Here is an 18290-nt window from a genome sequence, read left to right as displayed (position 1 = left end):
TCCTCCTCGGAGTGAGCATGATGCCTTTCCTCCCACTGGGAGGAGTCCTCTATGGGCCAAATGAAGCAGGACCAGATGCATGGGCCGCCCCTGGCGGCACAGCCGGAGAGATGTCCTTGAGCTGCCGAAGCGTCCGCACTTGCAGAGATGAGTTGGGAGAATTTAAAACTCAAAAAGGTGAACCAGAAAGCCAGGTGGGATGGTGAATGAGCCAGGGCTCAGACGGCCACCGAGCCAACACAGCTCGCCTCTGGCAGTCTCGGCCAAGCTCAGCATGCTTGGAGCTGCAGGCTGAGCCCACGGGACAACCGTCCGTCATCAGGGTCTGCATTTGGTTTCGGGAAAAGCCCAGAAACGACACAGGGATCTGTCCCGTTTCAAGGCTAGCCTGCTCTGGCCACCCAACTTCCCTCACAGGTGTGGCCTTCACTCCTGTAAGACAAGGCCAGCCAGGTTATCATGGCTGATAACCTGGGGCAGAACTTCACCTTTGAAGCTGGGAGACTATGGTTAGACCCTCTGGCCCATCACGGCCGTCTCTGAAACAAGACTCAGCATTGGGCGGCCTCTAGTGGCCACTGACGGCCAAGTATCACAGGGGACCCCTGACTTGCTGTGGAGGAAAAGGTACCTTCAACATCCTGAGAATGTAAAATCAAACAATCAGGGAGGAAAAATGAAACTATACCTCCAGTATCTCAAATAGTAGATAAAAAGCCTCAAATAGTAGACAGATTATAAAAATAATTTAGCCAGATTCTTTTGAGGAGGTGTTTATTATGTTCCAAAACCTTGAATAACTCACTTTTACTTTAAAAATTCAAACTGAAAGGAAAACTAGAGATTTCAACAGCGTTCACAGAGGGTGGCAGCTGTCTTGTTTTAAGCTATGGTTATTATTATTTTACCTAAAGAAAGGTGAGCTAATATTTTGGAAAGCTTTGTCAACAGGCAAACTTCATCTGGGTCTCCACTTTATGTCTTTTACGCCATGAAAATGTCTTTTCAAAGCAGTGTTATCCGCCCACGGAGAATTTAAACAGGAGTCATCATCGTTTTCTTCCAGCTTCTGGAAACACATGGGTTTCGCTCAGGAGGGCATTCCAGGAAAGTGTTCTACAGAATCCACGACCAACCTCCCCACTCCCCGCCTCCCTGGAGAAGCAGGACACCTCCAGACTCTAACGCAGGGGGACACCGGGCAGGGGCCCCACAGCGTCGGTGAGGCTGCAGCTCCGAAGCCCCCCCCCCCCGCCACCGCCACATCCTGCAGGACCCACGGCCCCCAGCTGCCCCAAGGCCTGGGTGAGGCACGGGGGAGAGGGGTGAACACCCCAGTGTCTGCCCTGTTGAAGCCCATCCCGCAGTACCTTGAGCTCCTCCTGTCTTCTGTGATAGTACAGCATCAGCTGTTTCTGCTCCTCGCTGCTAATGATGGGCTCTCGAGCTGGAGCTCCCTGGCCCCTCTGAAAAGATGAGGGGACAGCGCACTGTGGGTGAGGGCCTTCTACGGATGGCCCGGGAGGGCACAGCTCACGTCTGACAACTGCCTTTGCTGCTGCGGTTGCTGTTTTGCGCTCCGGTGGGCCCGACTCTTTGCGACCCCCTGGACTCCTCTGCTCTGGGACCCCCAAGCAAGAGCACTGGAGTGGGCTGCGCTCCCCACTGCAGGGGCCTCCCCGACCCAGGGGCGGGACCCCCTGTCTGCTGGGCTCCCCGCACTGGCAGGCAGACTGCCCGCCGCTGGGCAACGGGGCCCAGAGCCCAGACTGCCCTCTGTGGGCGGCCACACAAGGCCACGCTGAGGCTGCAGCTCCAGTGCTCTGGGCGCCTGATGCAAGGGCCGGCTCGCTGGAGAAGACCCTCATGCTGGGAAGACTGGGGGCAGGAGGGGAAGGGGACGGCAGAGGATGGGCTGGCCGGATGGCGTCACCAGCTCAGTGGACACGAGCTTAAGTAGATTCCAGGAGTTGGTGATGGACAGAGAGGCCTGGCGTGCTGCAGTCCATGGGGTCACAAGGAGTCGGACACGACTGAGCGACTGAACTGAACTGATCTGAAACAGGTCATGCATCTCTCATTATCCACAGCAAATCGTCAAGGGAGTCTCACTCTTGCTCTGGGCCCTCACAGTGGAGGCCGGGGAGTGCGTGTTGGTTACAGCCATTCCCAAGCCAGCCACCGCAGGTCTAGTGGGGAAGGGGTAGCGATAATCGTGGCGGCCACCCTGTTTCCCCCAAACTTTAGAGAAACGGTTTAGGAGAGGGCACGCACACAGCAGTCTGCAGGCACACAGCTCTACACCAGGTCTTTACAGGTCTCCAGCCCTCTACCGCGTTCACAGGCCGTCAGCACTCTGAAAACCTTGAGACCAGCACGCAGGGCTGCATTTTTCATCTCCAGAAGCGTTTTGAGTTACTTGTAAGCCCTATTTTTTAAAGCTGAAATCATCTTGGTACACTCTCCTTTCCCCCCAGTTAGAAGGAACTCCAGGACTCCCCTGGTCGTCCAGGGGTTAAGAATCCACCTGCCAGGGCAGGGGGCACAGGTCGAAGCCTTGTCTCGGAAGATTCCACACACTGACGAGCAACTGAGCCCGTGTACCGCAAATACGGAGCCTGAGCGCCTAGAGCCCTGCGCTGCAATGAGAAGCGCCGGCAGCACAGTGAGGAGGGCCTGCTCAGCCCAGCTGGAGAAAGCCCTCGCACAGCAGTGAAGATACTGCCCCGCCAGAAGGAAATAATACATTGTTCAAACTGGAAAAAACAAACAAACGCCAGGTACTGTCAACTGATCCCCCTTTCCTTCCAGTTTCCGTTGCTCCATAAAGAGGACAGTTTTAAGCTTGGACCAAACAGGATTAGAGTACCTGCTTCGGGAGTGTTAAATCTTTCAGATGTACTGCAAATTTTTATCAGTGTGAAAGTAAGTTAAAAAAAACCAACAGTGACACATTAAAGTCAAAGCGCTTACCTGCTGAATCTTGACGATGATTTTGGTTTTTTCGTTCTTCCCCACGTAGTCTGAAAGCTTCTTGGTACGTCTCAGCGCCTTGGCTGCCCACCACAGCTGTGCCTCTGATTCTTTGATGACGTTGAGCCCTGCCTGGGGGCCACGGGTGAGAACAGGCTTTAAGGGTTCCGGGGCATCGGCATGGCCAGTGGCCCCCCCGGAGAGGGACAGGCTTCTGGTGCCCTGCCCTCCCGACCCGGGGAGCACCGGCTTCCCTGCCCACTCACCGCCCTCGCTCACCTGGGCACCTTCCCTGTCAGTCCCCACTCACGCCCTGACTTGGGCAGCTTCCTGCTCTGGGGGGTATGGGTATCTTGTCTCACTGGCACCCTCATCCGTGCATGATGTAAGGCCCCTCCGAGACGGATTTTTAGACTACGGCCAGGGAGGAAAACGGGGATCCTGCTGGGTGCTTACATATAAAAGTCCCCGACTCACGACGATTTCATCTGTGACTTATTGACCACATGATGGTGTCAGAAAGGGATACACATTCAGTAGAAAACATACTTCAAATTTTGACTTTCATCTCTTCTCAGTCTAGTGATAACAGCGTGATATTTTCTTGGGATGCTGGGCCATGGCGGTGAGCTTATGATCAACAGAGTAATCAACCGATACACTGACAACCATTCTGTACCAGACAACAGTTCTGTTTTTCACTTTCAGTACAGTATTTAGTAAATCACATTATAAAATAGGCTCTGTGTTGGATGATTTTTTTCTAACTATTGGCTAATGTAAGTATTCTGGAGCACATTTCAGGCAGGTGAGAGGCTAAGCTATGATACTGAGGGCACTAAATGCATTTTCAATTAATTATTTTCAACTTATGTTAGGCTTGTTGGGACATAACCCATCATAAGCTGAGGAGGATCCATGTGGGCATAACGGGGCTGTCAGTTTGCTTCTTCATCTCCCGCCTATTTAAGATGGCTCAGAGGAAAAGATACTGCCCCACAGGGTAAGGAATAAATGAGAAAAACAAGCGAAAGTGGAGCATAAAGCTAGGAAGATATTCAGGAGCAAGAGGGAAGGCCAGAACACAAAATTCCATCAATGGGACCAAGACATCTGGCAGAAACAGGCACAAATGAGGTTCCTGGCTTCCCAGTGCTTCCCAATTCCCAAAGAAAACGGGAAAAGTTTCAGCTCCTCCCTCCTCTGCCGCTCCTGTGTGTGCCAAGCCCTGAACCAGGAGCAAACCTCTGGGGCCCTCCCCTGAATTCACAACTCTGCTCTGAAGCCGAGCCTAGCAAGATGGAAAGCTGTGTATGAGGCAAAAACTACATCAGGACAAATATGAGGTCAAACATGAGCGGCTTCTGCCCTGGGGCGGGGGTAGGCATGAACTCACATTATAGAGACCCCAAGAGCCACCCACATACCTGAGTCCCCGACAAATCTTCTTTATTTTCAAATTCCATCCGGATGGGATCATACGGCGGCAACCCCATGGGATAAACTATCATCACGGCACCTCGAAGCTGGTCCAAGGCATCGTTCACCATCTCCATGGTCATGCAAATGTTGGCTTCCACTTGTTTCTGGAAGTGGTTGTGGGCACTGTTATCTATGATGCAGCCAATCAGCTCAACAGACGTCAATCAGGTTCTGGTACAAGACTCATGCCAGCTGCTGCCGGAGCAGCAAACAGAATCAGATGGTGCTGCTACCCACATGGCTCTGATCTATTTGTGGGGCTGAGCCATGGCCACCAGAGCCTCGGTGATAACGCAGAATATGAGTGGCATCGAGGGGGTGAAGCACAGAGAACACTCCGAGGGCAAGAATCCTGGGATCTTAGCTTCCTGGCCAGGGATCGAACCTATGCCCCCTGCAGTGGAAGCGCGGAGTCTTAACCACGGGACCGCCAGGGAAGTCTGGTCGGGGACCTCATGCTTTAGCTCATGGTGTCTGCGCGAGCGCTGGGTAGTCAGCGTTAGAGCCGCACTGAACTGCAGGCGCCCCCCAGCTGACATCTGAACACAAAGACTATCAGGGGGACCGTAAACAAAGTGGTAACTGTGGAAACGAGGGGAGCAGCTGGGATTCAAGAGGCATCGTGGGAGCGCGTGGACCAGACAAGGCATTCGGGTGACACAGGGGCAGTGACAAAGGGGACCCTGATACACTGGTGGTTGTGTTAACAGAAATGAAAAGTCTGCAGGAAGGGCCAGCTCTGACATAGAACACACGGCAGAGGAATCCAGGAGTTCAGGCCTAGAAAACTTGAGTTTGAAGGGCTGGCTGGACTTCCAGGTGAAAGAAACCCAGGTTGCAAGCAAACAAGGGTTCTGGGGTAGAGGACAGAGACTGGAGAATTATCTGCAGAGAGTGGAAGCTGGTATTTGGCAGAGAAGATAAAATGCCAAGGAAGAAAGGACAGAAAGAGAAGCGAGCTGAGGCTAACACACTTGGTGAAACACTGGATTTAAGCAGCAAGACGAAGAGAAAACAGCAACCAGAAGCTGTGAGAGGAGACCCGTGGATGTGGTGCAAAGTCAGATGTGATTCAGGAGTCAGATGGGAGAGGATTCTGGATTTGCCGCTCGAGGGCCACTGGGGGCCCCAAGGTGGCCATGTCTGTGGGGGGAAAGAAAACAGCGGCCAGGTTCTCAGAAACCTGGGAGGATCGGGCCTGAGGTTCTGGGGGCCTCTCTTGCCTTACCTACTCCCAGGGCGGCTTATGAAATTGTTTCCAAGTCAGAAACCCCCATCACATGTATCGGGCCTCCCCGGGAGGGGCCCGCGCCCACAGGTGGTGTGAGGGTCCACGAGCCCCGGGGGTCCGGACCAGAGAACGCCACAGGGGCGCCAGGGGGTCACTTTCTACAAAAGCTCCACTGATACCAAGGGTGGTGGTCCTGACCAGGCACCATGGCGGGGGACAGAAAAAGTCAAGGATGGCAGATTCCCTGCAGTACTGGGCTTCCGCTTTTGGTGGAGGGTGGGTCCCAGGGGGATGAGTGCACAGATGTTGCTGCCCTCAAGGGGCCCCAGCTTGGATGTCCCACCACCTTCCACACTCCCCCGGAGGAACCTGAGCGATGGAGGCGGAGGCTTGGGGCCCAGGGGCTGTACAGTGGGGCTACTGGGATCTGAGTGCCCACCTGTCTGCCGCGTGTTCCGACCCATGGGGCTAGCTGCCCCCGACGTGGCAGGTCTGGGGAGGTGGGAGCCCGGCCAGCTACATGTTGGGGCTACATGAAGGGCCCTGGGTGAGAATCGAGCCCTGGCCGCACGGGCTCTGCCACTTTGGGCAAACTGCTGCAGAAAAGCGAGTGGAAGACCTGTGAAAGCTGTCTCTAAACTACGAAATGACAACACACAAATACACACGGGCAGCGGGAAGACGTGACATAAACGCACAGGAAGGGTTTCCCCAGGAGGAGGCGTGCGGGAGTGCAGCGGGCGGGGGAGGGCCCAGGCCACTGCTCTCCTAACCTGTTCTGGGATGGGCCAACTTGACTACATGTTACTAGTTATTATCTATCCTTCTGGGCTTCCCTGGTGGCCCAGACGGTAAACAGTCTGCCTGCAATGCGGGAGACCCAGGTTCGATCCCTGGGTTGGAAAGATCTCTTGGAGAATGAAATGGCAACCCATTTCAACATTCTTGCCTGGAGAATCCCATGGATAGAGGAGCCTGGCGGGCTACAGCCCATGGGGTCCCAAAGATTTGGACACAACTGAACGACTTTCACATTCATCCTTTAAAAAAAAAGGTCTCTGCAGCCAAATGCATTTTGTAAACCCTGGGTCGAACCAAAGCCTTTCCTATATTGACAGGCAGAAAAGCATGCTCCCCTGAATCACTTAAAGGATTCGCTGGCTTAGGAATCACAATGATACCCAGAGCACTGGGAGGAACAGGAGAAGCAGCAGTTATCCAGGAAGAAGACCCATGGTGGAAGGAGGGTGCGGGCAAGAATCATCGTAAATAAAAGCCACTCAATTCCCGAAAAACCCTTAAATTACCGTCCTCCAGACTCACAGCCTATGCCTGTCAACGGTCTGACTTACGTTTCTCCTTCAGTGAAGTATTTTGTGTGTAAGTACTTCAGATGATTACAAAGTGCTAACTCATAATGTACACCTGTTGTGTCAATCAGGTTCTGCAGATCCAGTGAGCGGCCACAAGGTTCGCATCTGCCCTACTTGCCTTTCTTTAGTTCTTAACGGACACAAACTATGCCCCGTAAAATAGATAAGCAGCAAGGATTTACTGAATAGCACATGGACTTATGTTCAGTATAATCGGAAGGGAAAAACCACTATGCGGTATACCTGAAAGTAACACAACATTGTGAATCAAGAATAGCTCAACTAGACAGGAAAAAAGGCGAAGGGAGCGAAATCATATGCACACCAATCCATATCTGAGCCACCTTTACACAAGCCAGTAACCACTGTTATCTGCCCTGAAGAAACTGAGAGGATTGTGGGAAAGAAAGGGAAAGAAAAAACAAGCTAAGGCCCACTCTAAACATGTTTGTTTCCTTTGCCTCTGGAAGGAAGGGGGGTGGGGTGCGGTGGGAGAGGAGGAAGGAGACAGACAGAAAGAGAAGGAGAGAAAAAGAAAGAATGAAAAAGAGCTGGCTGGCTTTTTGGAATTTGTATTTCAAAAGACAAGGTTTAGAACATCATTTAAGAAGCTAACCTTAGATATTATGGCTTTGGCTTCTTCTATAGTCTTCTTTATAACTTGCTTCATTTTTTCATTTGGAGCTAAAAATAAAAAAAGGAAAGGGAGAGAGAAACAGCCATCTTTAGGATTCTTCTTAACCCCTTCTGTCTGAGTCAGGGAGGAAGTGAGATGAGAGAAAGTACAAGAATGGAATCCAGGCAAAGGACATAGGAAAGCTGGCTGTCAGAAGTTAGTTAAGTTCTCAAACTTGGTATTCTTAATAAATAACACTGGTACTTAGTCATTGAAAATACCAGAAATACAAAACTGTACTAAAACAAAGTGATTAACACAATCTTGATTTAAAGATGAATAGTGAACTCGTAATGTTCTGTTAATTGTTTTTATAAGCACTATGATTTAGTTCTTTGATGCAATTCCAGCTAAAAAGCAAAAAAAAATCTCTCCAAATTGAGAATGGATTTAGGTATGAAAAGATGTGGAAGACAACCAACTATTATTATTTTCTAGGCTAAAGTGCAAAATAAATACCATTAATAGAAATTCCTCTTATCCTCAATATTAATTTTTTTTTCCGAGCATGCAAAGGCTTTCTTTCGCATGGACACTTTCTTTCTTTTGCTTTTAAGAGTGTTTTAAGGGTATAATAGGTACTCAAGTGTTTGTTAACTGATCAATTATAATCCTTTCAAGGGAGCTTTTTATGCAGGTTGAAAGGGATATGGTATCAAAATAGGTTATCACCCCTTTTCCCCTCCAATCCCACACGAACAACCATATACTAAAAGGAGATTAATTTCTTCAGCATTCTGCCTGTCCTAAATTGCTTTGCACAAGAGAGGCCTGTCGTCAATTCAAGTGGAGACTGCTGGGCTGACATTCATTTCCTCTTTCCACACAGAATCGCTAAATAAACTCTGATGTACAAACTGTAACAAAACATACCCTGCAATACATTTTCAACGATTATCCCCTTAGACTATTAAACTGAATGATATGAAAATGCCAATTTTCAATCATTTGTTGCCTATAAAGTTGGTAATTTCTTATGGTTCATCTACTACATTTAAAAGCTAGCTGAAACTTAGAAAGAGCAAGAAGACAGAGGCCTTTTTTTCCATCTAATTCATCCTGGATTAGTGTTTTGCTGCTGCTGCTGAGTCGCTTCAGTCGTGTCCGACTCTGCGACCCCATAGACGGCAGCCCACCAGGCTCCCCCATCCCTGGGATTCTCCAGGCAAGAGCACTGGAGTGGGTTGCCATTTCCTTCTCCAATGCATGAAAGTGAAAAGTGAAAGGGAAGTCGCTCAGTCGTGTCCGACTCTTCACGATCCCATGGACTGAAGCCCACCAGGCTCCTCCGTCTATGGGGTTTTCCAGGCAAGAGCACTGGAGTGGGGCGCCATTGCCTTCTCTGAGCGTTTTGCTACAAGGAGTTAATAGGGCTTCCCTGGTGACTCAGACACTAACGAATCTGCCTGCAATGCAGGAAACCCAGGGTTCAATCCCTGGGTCCGGAAGAACCCCTGGAGAAGGAAATGGCAACCCACTCCAGTATTCTTGCCTGTAAAACCCCATGGACAAGAGGAGCCTGGCGGGCTACAGTCCATGGGGTCATAAAAGAGTTCGACACAACTTAGCAACTGAACAACAACAAGGAGTTATGTGGTACAGTATTTTTTAAGTTTGAATAGAAATATTGAGGTCAGTTTTTTAACTTGAAGACTGTTTTCACACTGACTGTTATATTCAGGCATGCGCAGAGAAGAAAAATGCTGGATTACCTTGTCCATTCCTCCGTCCAATGTCATCTTTTTTAAATACTGAGCCTCCACTAGGGATACATTTTTCACCCCATTCATCCTTTAATTTCAATTCTTCAATCTGTTCATCAGTCAGTCCTTGCATATTAGGAGGCAGAAATACACCATGTTCTGCTAATTCTTCCATTTCTTAAAAACAAAAGGAAGTTAGACAATATGCATCACAGTCATTATTATAACACCTTACACTTCACTGGAATGGAAGCTTCCTAGAGGTCAGGGGCCCGTTGGCTATTTTATTTAACAGACACTGAGATGTCACTTGCTATGGCATACCTGTCCCTGACCTCTGACAAATGCTCACCAACGCATCCTAGATCAACAGAAGCAGAGCGTCTGGGGGCTCGCCCACCGGCCACAGGCTACAGTTTCTGTGCTCCAATCCTCTGTGCTATGTTATGCCTCCTGGCACTCAGGAGGCATAAATTCAAGTTCACTGACAGGTTGAATACATACCCACATAGAGCATTATGGTTTTGCAAGTGCGTTCACATAGATTATCTTAATTTCTCCTTGTGAAGCAGGCCAAGACAGTTATCACCATCCCCATCTTCCCCATTTCGCGGTGGAATCACCTGAGGCTTGCTCAGGTCACACTGCTACTACTGCAGCCCTTCCGCGGTGGCAGAGACAGGAAAAGACCTCGATTTTCTAGTATCATGTTCACTATTCAGATGCATGCTTTCTATTTTTCCTGTTCCACATGTATTCACCCCAAAATGAGTCCACGTTTTAACCTTGCAAAATTGCCTTTCTTCCTTCTCTCGCTCCCTTCTTTCATATGAAAGAGGTATGTGGGGTCTTCATAGCACTTTGAGAAGACACCAGGTGGCCTGTAATAACACAATACTATGGAACAAATATTACAGAACAAATTACCAACTCGATGGACATGAATTTGAGCCAGCTCTGGGAGCTGGTGATGGACAGGGAAGCCTGGCGTGCTGCAGTCCATGTGGTTGCAAAGAGTCAGACACAACTGAGCGACTGAACTGAACTGATGGAACAAATGGTCGAACTTAATGGGCTATTTATGGGATACTTATTGTTTCTCTCTCCCAACCTGACTGTAAGTATCTGGGGACGAGGGAAGTGGGGAACAAGGAACTGGCCTCATTTGTCCTTGTCTTCGGGTACAGCCGCCTGAACATAGGTCCATAATAAGGACTATAGACAGGTGACGCTGTGCGCTAGTCTCTCAGTCGTGTCAGACTCTTGGTGACCCCATGGACTGTAGCCCGCCAGGCTCCTCTGTCCATGGGATTCTTCAGGCAAGGATACTGGAGTGGGTTGCCATTTCCATTTCCAGGGGATCTTCCCGACCCAGGGACTGAACCCAGGTCTCCTGCATTGCAGGCGGATGCTTTACCATCTGAGCTACTAGGAAAAGAATCCGCCTGCCAGATGCGGGTTGGATCCCTGGGTTGGGAAGATTCCCCTGGAAGAAAGGGCACCCCACTCCAGTACTCTTGCCTGGAAACTTCCATAGGCAGAGGAGCCTGGCGGGCTACAGTCCATGGGGATGCAAAGAGTCAAGACACGACTGAGCAGGTAGCACAGATTAAATGAATGGGTTTCCCGTTCACTAATGAGACTCTGAACAATCAACACCACTTTTCGACTGATAATTTCACAGAAAAAGAAGCTGAGGCCCCTTTCCCCCCAGATGCTTTGATTTTAAAATAAAACTTAATTGAGCTTGGCCTGGAGTCATAAATTTTACTAAGAAACTATAGGTATGACCCATAAATGAGTTCTTAAGGAACGGATAGTTTATGATCCTTAAGGAGTACTCTATGGTACAAAAATCACCTGTTACAGAAACAATCACATCGTGGATCACACCTGGACTAACACACTGTCAAGCACTGTGCTGCCCAAGGCGACAGTTAGGAGCTTCAAGAGGCTCTGAGTGCTAACTCCTTTCAGTCGTGTCCAACTCTTTGCGACCCCATGGACGTCAGGCATCCTCTGTCCATGGGATTCTCCAGGCAAGATTACTGGAGTAGGTTGCCATGTCCTCCTCCAGGGCTCTGCCCAGCTCAGGGATTGAACCCTGTGGCTTTTATGCCTTCTGCATTGGCAGGCACTAGGTTACCGCTAGAATTTACATTTAAATGAATTGAAATAAAGAATGCAGTGTCTTGGCGGTGTTCAACAGCCACCTGTGATACCGGCCACCCACTCCAGAGCATTCTAGCCTGGAGAATCCCGTGGACAGACCACAAAGTCGCAAACAGTCGTACACGACTCATAGCAACTACCACTGCTCCGCCAGGGAACATCTCCGGCGCGCTGGAAAGTTGCATTGGCCGTCACCGCTCCGGGGGTGGGGGTGGGGCGGGGGCCAGTTACCAAAACACTGTAACATGAGGATCAGGCTGCTTCCTAGAGCAGGAAACACGGAAGGAGGCAAGAACGCCGAGGCTCTCTTACTGTCTCTCGCCCTTGAAAACCATCCCAAAGCTGTGTGGCTCTCCCACCCCCACCAAACCCCCCGGAGACTGCTCTATCTCTCCAAAATCTCAAAAGAGAACACTCACTCTTAAAAATCGGCCCGGGGATCGTCCCACCTCTCACACTTGTGGAGATCCCCTACACCTGCTCTGGGGCCCAGGCTCTAGGCTCTCTCCCGTGCCACCTCCCGTCCCCCCTCCCCTCCTCCTCGGTTTCGGGACTTAGGTCGGTTTGTTTTGCTTGCAGAGCCCCAATCCCGACTCCCCATGCCCTGGAGCGGCCCGTCCCGTCTGCTCCGAGCACCCATCCACGCGGTGCAGTCAGTTCAGTCGCTTAGTCGTGTCCGACTCTTTGCGACCCCATGGACTGCAGCACGCCAGGGTTCCTTGTCCATCACCAACTCCCGGAGTTTACGCAAACCCATCTCCACTGAGTCGGTGATGCCATCCAACCATCTCATCCTCTGTCATCCCCTTCTCCTCCCGCCTTCAATCTTTCCCAGCATCAGGGTCTTTTCCAGTGAGTCAGTTCTTTGCATCAGGTAGTACTGGAGTTTCAGCTTCAGCATCAGTTCTTGCAATGAATATTCAGGACTGATTTCCCACGCGGTGCAGCCGCTCCTGGAAGCATCTCTGGGGAAACCCGCGGTCCCCATCTCAAGCCCGACAGCTGCGCGTCTTCGCAGTCTTCACCGGCCTGACCCTCGGTCGCCCCTAGCCGGCCCGAGGAGGCCTGGCGGGTCCCGCCCAACTTCGCCCCGTCCCCGCGGGCCCGGTTCTCTCCTCCCCTCCCAGGCCCCGCGCCGCACCTGAGCAGAGGCGCTGAACCTTGAGCCGCGCGTTGTAGACCCGGGCCACCTGCGCCGTGAGCTCCTCCAGCTCCGAGCTCCCCGGCGCCTGCAGCAGGAACTGGCTCTCGTCGCCCCGCTTCACGTGCAGCAGAACCATGGTGGCCGCGGGAGCCTCGCCGGAAGGCCCGGGACAAGCAGCCTGCGGTCACCCGCCTCCGCGGGCGGACAGCGAAGATTACCGACTAACGGTTGCCGGGAGGCCGGAACCCTGGGTTCGAGCACTCACGGTGCTGGGACGGGGCTGGGGAACAGGGGGGGAAAACGGCTCCGCTCCCGGAAGTGGCTGTTGCCAGGAGCAACAGAGAAACACGGTCACGGCGGGGGGAGGGGGACAACACCCCCTCCCGGAAGTGGCTGTTGCCAGGAGCAACAAAGAAACGCGAGGAACAGAGAAACGCGGTTTGAGTGCGGAGGTTGTGGCCCACGGCTCAAGGGCAGACCCTGAGGGTGGGGAAGCTACGGTGCGCGGGGACCCGGGCCTCCCTCCACTACCAGGACAGTAGGTGCAGCCGAGCAAAGAGTCAGGGAGGGGCTCCCGGACCGGCCCCCGCACCGGCCGAGCCGACTTCACCGAGACCCCGCTCCCGGAAGTGGCTGTGGCCGTGGCAACCCTCAAACCGACCAGCCGGCTGAGGGGAGTTCTGGCCGCCCGGTCGGCTCCCCGGGGGCCCGAGATCCCATCCACGGAGTTGGGAGGGGAGGGGCAGGGAGGCTGCTCGACCGGGAATGGGAGGGGATGGCGGGCACCCAGAGGCGCCGAGCCCCCACAGCAGTGTTCCCACCGGCGCTCCAGGCCTCGCCAGCCTTTCCGCCTTCCGCAGCCTCGACTTCCGGGAACGCCTCTGGCTGCTTCCGGTCTGGAACGCTGAGGAGAGAGGCTGTGACGTATCGCTGAAGAGAGACCGTCGGCTGCTGGTTCTTTGGTCTTCAGGACTGAGGAATCTGGGGACGTGCCCGTACTTCTTCATGCGGGTGATTCGGATCCCCAAGTCTAGTGTATCTGACGCTGGTGACGCCGGAACGACGCTCCCCAAACTGTCGTTATTCACTGTCCAGCAAAATACTAAAGGCAGTCGTGGGCGGCGCTGTTTATACCCAAACAGGGCCCAGGGTCACGGCTCTCATGGAGCTTATATTCGGTGTAAGTGACAAAAAGAAAGCAAACATAAATGGATAAGGCAGATTTTTAAAAGTAAAAATTAAACAGGGTGATTCACTTTTTAGATAGGATGGTCAAGGAATGTCTTAAAGGGATGGGTAACGTTTGCACTGAGTCCTTTTTCACGAGGCGCTCGCAAAGTTATCGAGGCTCCCCACCCCTGGTTGTCTCTTTGGAAGGGCCTTGCCTAATACGAATTGATTTGAATTTTACAAGCACCTGCCACTCCGCATACCTGAAACTTTGACTCCCTGCATTCAATCTGTATCCCTGAAGTTCCCAGGCAGAGGAAGAAAGTGGGAAACTGTAGGCCTCGGAATGCGTCGAGGCAACCCAGAGCCTCATGTGAAGACCGCTAAAATGATACTGGATAGAAGTGGGATGGCGCCCAGAGGGGAGATAGGTGTGTTTTCGTCTCTAGTACTGTCGGGGCTTCTGTTAGGTCCATACCATTTCTGTCCTTAATCGAGCCCATCTTTATATGAAATGTTCCCTTGGTATCTCTAATTTTCTTGAAGAGATCTCTAGTCTTTCCCATTCTGTTGTTTTCCTCTATTTCTTTGCATTGATGGCTGAAGGCTTTCTTATCTCTTCTTGTTATTCTTTGGAACTCTGCATTCAGATGCTTATATCTTTCCTTTCTCCTTTGCTTTTCGCCTCTCTTCTTTTCACAGCTATTTGTAAGGCCTCCCCAGACAGCCATTTTGCTTTTTTTGCATTTCTTTTCCATGGGGATGGTCTTGATCCCTGTCTCCTGTACAATGTCATGAACCTCCGTCCATAGTTCATCAGGCACTCTATCTATCAGAGCTAGGCCGTTAATCTATTTCTCACTTCCACTGTATAATCATAAGGGATTTGATTTAGGTCATACCTGAATGGTCTAGTGGTTTTCCCTACTTTTTTAAATTTAAGTCTGAATTTGGTAATAAGGGGTTCATGATCTGAGCCACAGTCAGCTCCTGGTCTTGTTTTTGTTGACTGTATAGAGCTTCTCCATCTTTGGCTGCATAGAATATAATCAATCTGATTTTGGTGTTGACCATCTGGTGATGTCCATGTGTAAAGTCTTCTCTTGTGTTGTTGGAAGAGGGTGTTTGCTATGACCAGTGCATTTTCTTGGCAAAACTCTATTAGTCCTTACCCTGCTTCATTCTGCATTCCAAGGCCAAATTTGTCTGTTACTCCAGGTGTTTCTTGATTTCCTACTTTTGCATTCCAGTCTCCTATAATGAAAAGGCCATCTTTTTTGGGTGTTAGTTCTAAAAGGTCTTGTAGGTCTTCATAAAACCGTTCAAGAAGATATTAAGAGGTGGCAAGAATACACAGAAGAACTGTACAAAAAAGATCTTCACGACCCAGATAATCATGATGATGTGGTCACTAATCTAGAGCCAGACATCTTGGAAAGTGAAGTCAAGTGGGCCTTAGAAAGCATCACTATGAACAAAGCTAATGGAGGTGATGGAATTCCAGTTGAGCTGTTTCAAATCCTGAAAGATGATGCTGTGAAAGTGCTGCACTCAGTATGCCAGCAAATTTGGAAAACAGCAGTGGCCACAGGACTGGGAAAGGTCAGTTTTCATTCCAATCCCAAAGAAAGGCAATGCCAAAGAATGCTCAAACTACTGCACAATTGCACTCATCTCACATGCTAGTAAAGTAATGCTCAAAATTCTCCAAGCCAGGCTTCAACAATACATGAACTGTGAACTCCCTGATGTTAAAGCTGGTTTTAGAAAAGGCAGAGGAACCAGAGATCAAATTGTCAACATCCGCTGGATCATGGAAAAAGCAAGAGAGTTCCAGAAAAACATCTATTTATGCTTTGTTGACTATGCCAAAGCCTTTGACTGTGTGGATCACAATAAACTGTGGAAAATTCTGAAAGAGTTGGGAATACCAGACCACCTGACCTGTCTCTTGAGAAATCTGTATGCAGGTCAGGAAGCAACCGTTAGAACTGGACATGGAACAACAGACTGGTTTCAAATAGGAAAAGGAGTATGTCAAGGCTGTATATTGTCACCCTGCTTATTTAACTTATCTTCAGAGTACATCATGAGAAACGCTGGGCTGGAAGAAACACAAGCTGGAATCAAGATTGCTGGGAGAAATATCAATAACCTCACATATGCATATGACACCACCATTATGGCAGAAAGTGAAGAGGAGCTAAAAAGCCTCTTTTGATGAAAGTGAAAGAGGAGAGTGAAAAAGTCGGCTTAAAGCTCAACATTAAGAAAATGAAGATCATGGCATCTGGTCCCATCACTTCATGGGAAATCGATGGGGAAACAGTGGAAACAGTGTCAGACTTTATTTTTTGGGCTCCAAAGTCACTGCAGATGGTGACTGCAGCCATGAAATTAAAAGACACTTACTCCTTGGAAGAAAAGTTATGACCAACCTAGATACTATATTCAAAATCAGAGACATTACTTTGCCGACTAAGGTCTGTCTAGTCAAGGCTATGGTTTTTCCTGTGGTCATATATGGATGTGAGAGTTGGACTGTGAAGAAGGCTGAGCGCCGAAGAATTGATGCTTTTGAACTCTAGTGTTGGAGAAGACTCTTGAGAGTCCCTTGGACTGCAAGGAGATCCAACCAGTCCATTCTGAAGGAGATCAACCCTGGGATTTCTTTGGAAGGAATGATGCTAAAGCTGAAACTTCAGTACTTTGGCCACGTCATGCGAAGAGTTGACTCATTGGAAAAGACTCTGATGCTGGGAGGGATTGGGGGCAGGAGGAGAAGGGGACGACCGAGGATGAGATGGCTGGATGGCATCACTGACTCGATGGACGTGAGTGTGAGTGAACTCCGGGATTTGGTGATGGACAGGGAGGCCTGGCGTGCTGCGATTCATGGGGTCTCAAAGAGTCAGACACAACTAAGCAACTGAACTGAACTGAACTGTCGGGGCAGGGATCACTGAGACCCTGGAACATGCAGTACTGGTCAGACTGGGAAATGTCTTTTACCCACAGGGAGAAAGGGGTCTGCTGGGTTCACCTACGTCCTGACTGCTGGCTGTAAGCTCCTCCTCTGATTTTCTCCTGAATCCAACTAAGTATCCATCAGGCCACTCCTGCTTAAAACTTGCTTTATATATAGCCTTCTAGATAGTGAGAACCATATATCCACACACTGATGTATTACAGACAGGATCTCAGGGTATAATTTTTAATAAATGTAAAAGGAATGAAAAGAATAGAAAACCCATGTTTGTACTGGTCATCCAGTTCTGTTTAGGTATGTACTTACTAACTTTACATTGTTATTGTTTAGGCGCTAAGTTGTGTCCGTAACCCCTTGGACTGTACCCTGAGAGCCTCCTCTGTCCAAGGGATTCTCCAGGCAAGAACACTGGAGTGGGTTGTCATTTCCTTCTCCAAGGAATCTTCCCACCCCAGGAATTGAACTTGGGTCTCTGACTTGGCAGGCAGATTCTTTACCACTGGGCCACCATGGAAGCCCATTAAGTACATTGTCACAGGTCAAACACCTGCACCATCTTTAATCTTTGTCAGCATTGCTATTTGCCTTTGTATTCTTACACTGCATTCCTTTCCGTGTTTTCTTAAGGTCCTTTTTTTCTCACACAGGCCGTGTCATACAAATTTTGTATGTAGCTCTTCCTCACGGCTTCCCTGGTGGCTCAGGGGATAAAGCATCTCCTGCAATGCAGGAGACCTGGGTTCGATCCCTGGGTTGGGAAGATACCCTGGAGAAGGAAATGGCAACCCACTCCAGTACTCTTGCCTGGAGAATCCCATGGACAGAGGAGCCTGGCGGGCTACAGCCCACGGCGTCACAAAGAGTCAGACATGACTGAGTGACTTCACTTTCCTCGTTGTAGTTTTAGTTCAGTTCAGTCGCTCAGTCGTGTCTGACTCTTTGCAACCCCATGAATTGCAGCACGCCAGGCCTCCCTGTTCATCACCATCTCCGGGAGTTCACTCAGACCTGCGTCCATGGAGTCAGTGATGCCATCCAGCCATCTCATCCTCTGTCGTCCCCTTCTCCTCCTGCCCCCAATCCCTCCCAGCATCAAAGTTAAGTGATCATAAATCATGCCAAAGCCTATTGTATTGTCACCCAAGTGGGTTCTGAATTTGAAGACCAATATGACATCTGTGTGTTCCTATGTACTTTGGCTTATTATCTCTAAATGTTTTAGGTACTGTTTCCTTTCTAGGGTAAAGGGCATCTTATAAGCATTTGTATCTGCTGAAGCAATCCATTAGTAGTGATAAACACTCCGGTACAGATAATTAATGGGGCATTCATGTTGACTGCTAAATATCAGGAAACCAGAGAGAAAAGGAAAATTTT

The 18290-nt window shown here is 50.0% G+C and overlaps 1 protein-coding gene across 1 annotated transcript; it reads right to left on the bottom strand.

Annotated features, from left to right (window-relative positions):
• Window positions 758-13637, bottom strand: C1H21orf59 (chromosome 1 C21orf59 homolog). The gene is made up of 7 exons (XM_005674692.3): window positions 12752-13637; window positions 9448-9615; window positions 7676-7743; window positions 4401-4559; window positions 2974-3105; window positions 1371-1466; window positions 758-1069 (listed from the first exon to the last, which is right to left on the bottom strand). The coding sequence occupies exons 1-7, from the start codon at window positions 12888-12890 to the stop codon at window positions 959-961; spliced, it is 873 nt and encodes a 290-aa protein (XP_005674749.2). The 5' UTR covers window positions 12891-13637; the 3' UTR covers window positions 758-958.

The sequence above is a fragment of the Capra hircus genome, chromosome 1, assembly GCF_001704415.2.
Source record: "Capra hircus breed San Clemente chromosome 1, ASM170441v1, whole genome shotgun sequence".
Classification (NCBI taxonomy): Eukaryota; Metazoa; Chordata; class Mammalia; order Artiodactyla; family Bovidae; genus Capra; species Capra hircus.
The sequence above is the reverse complement of the archived record's forward strand: the minus strand, read 5'-3'. Positions and strand labels throughout refer to the sequence as shown.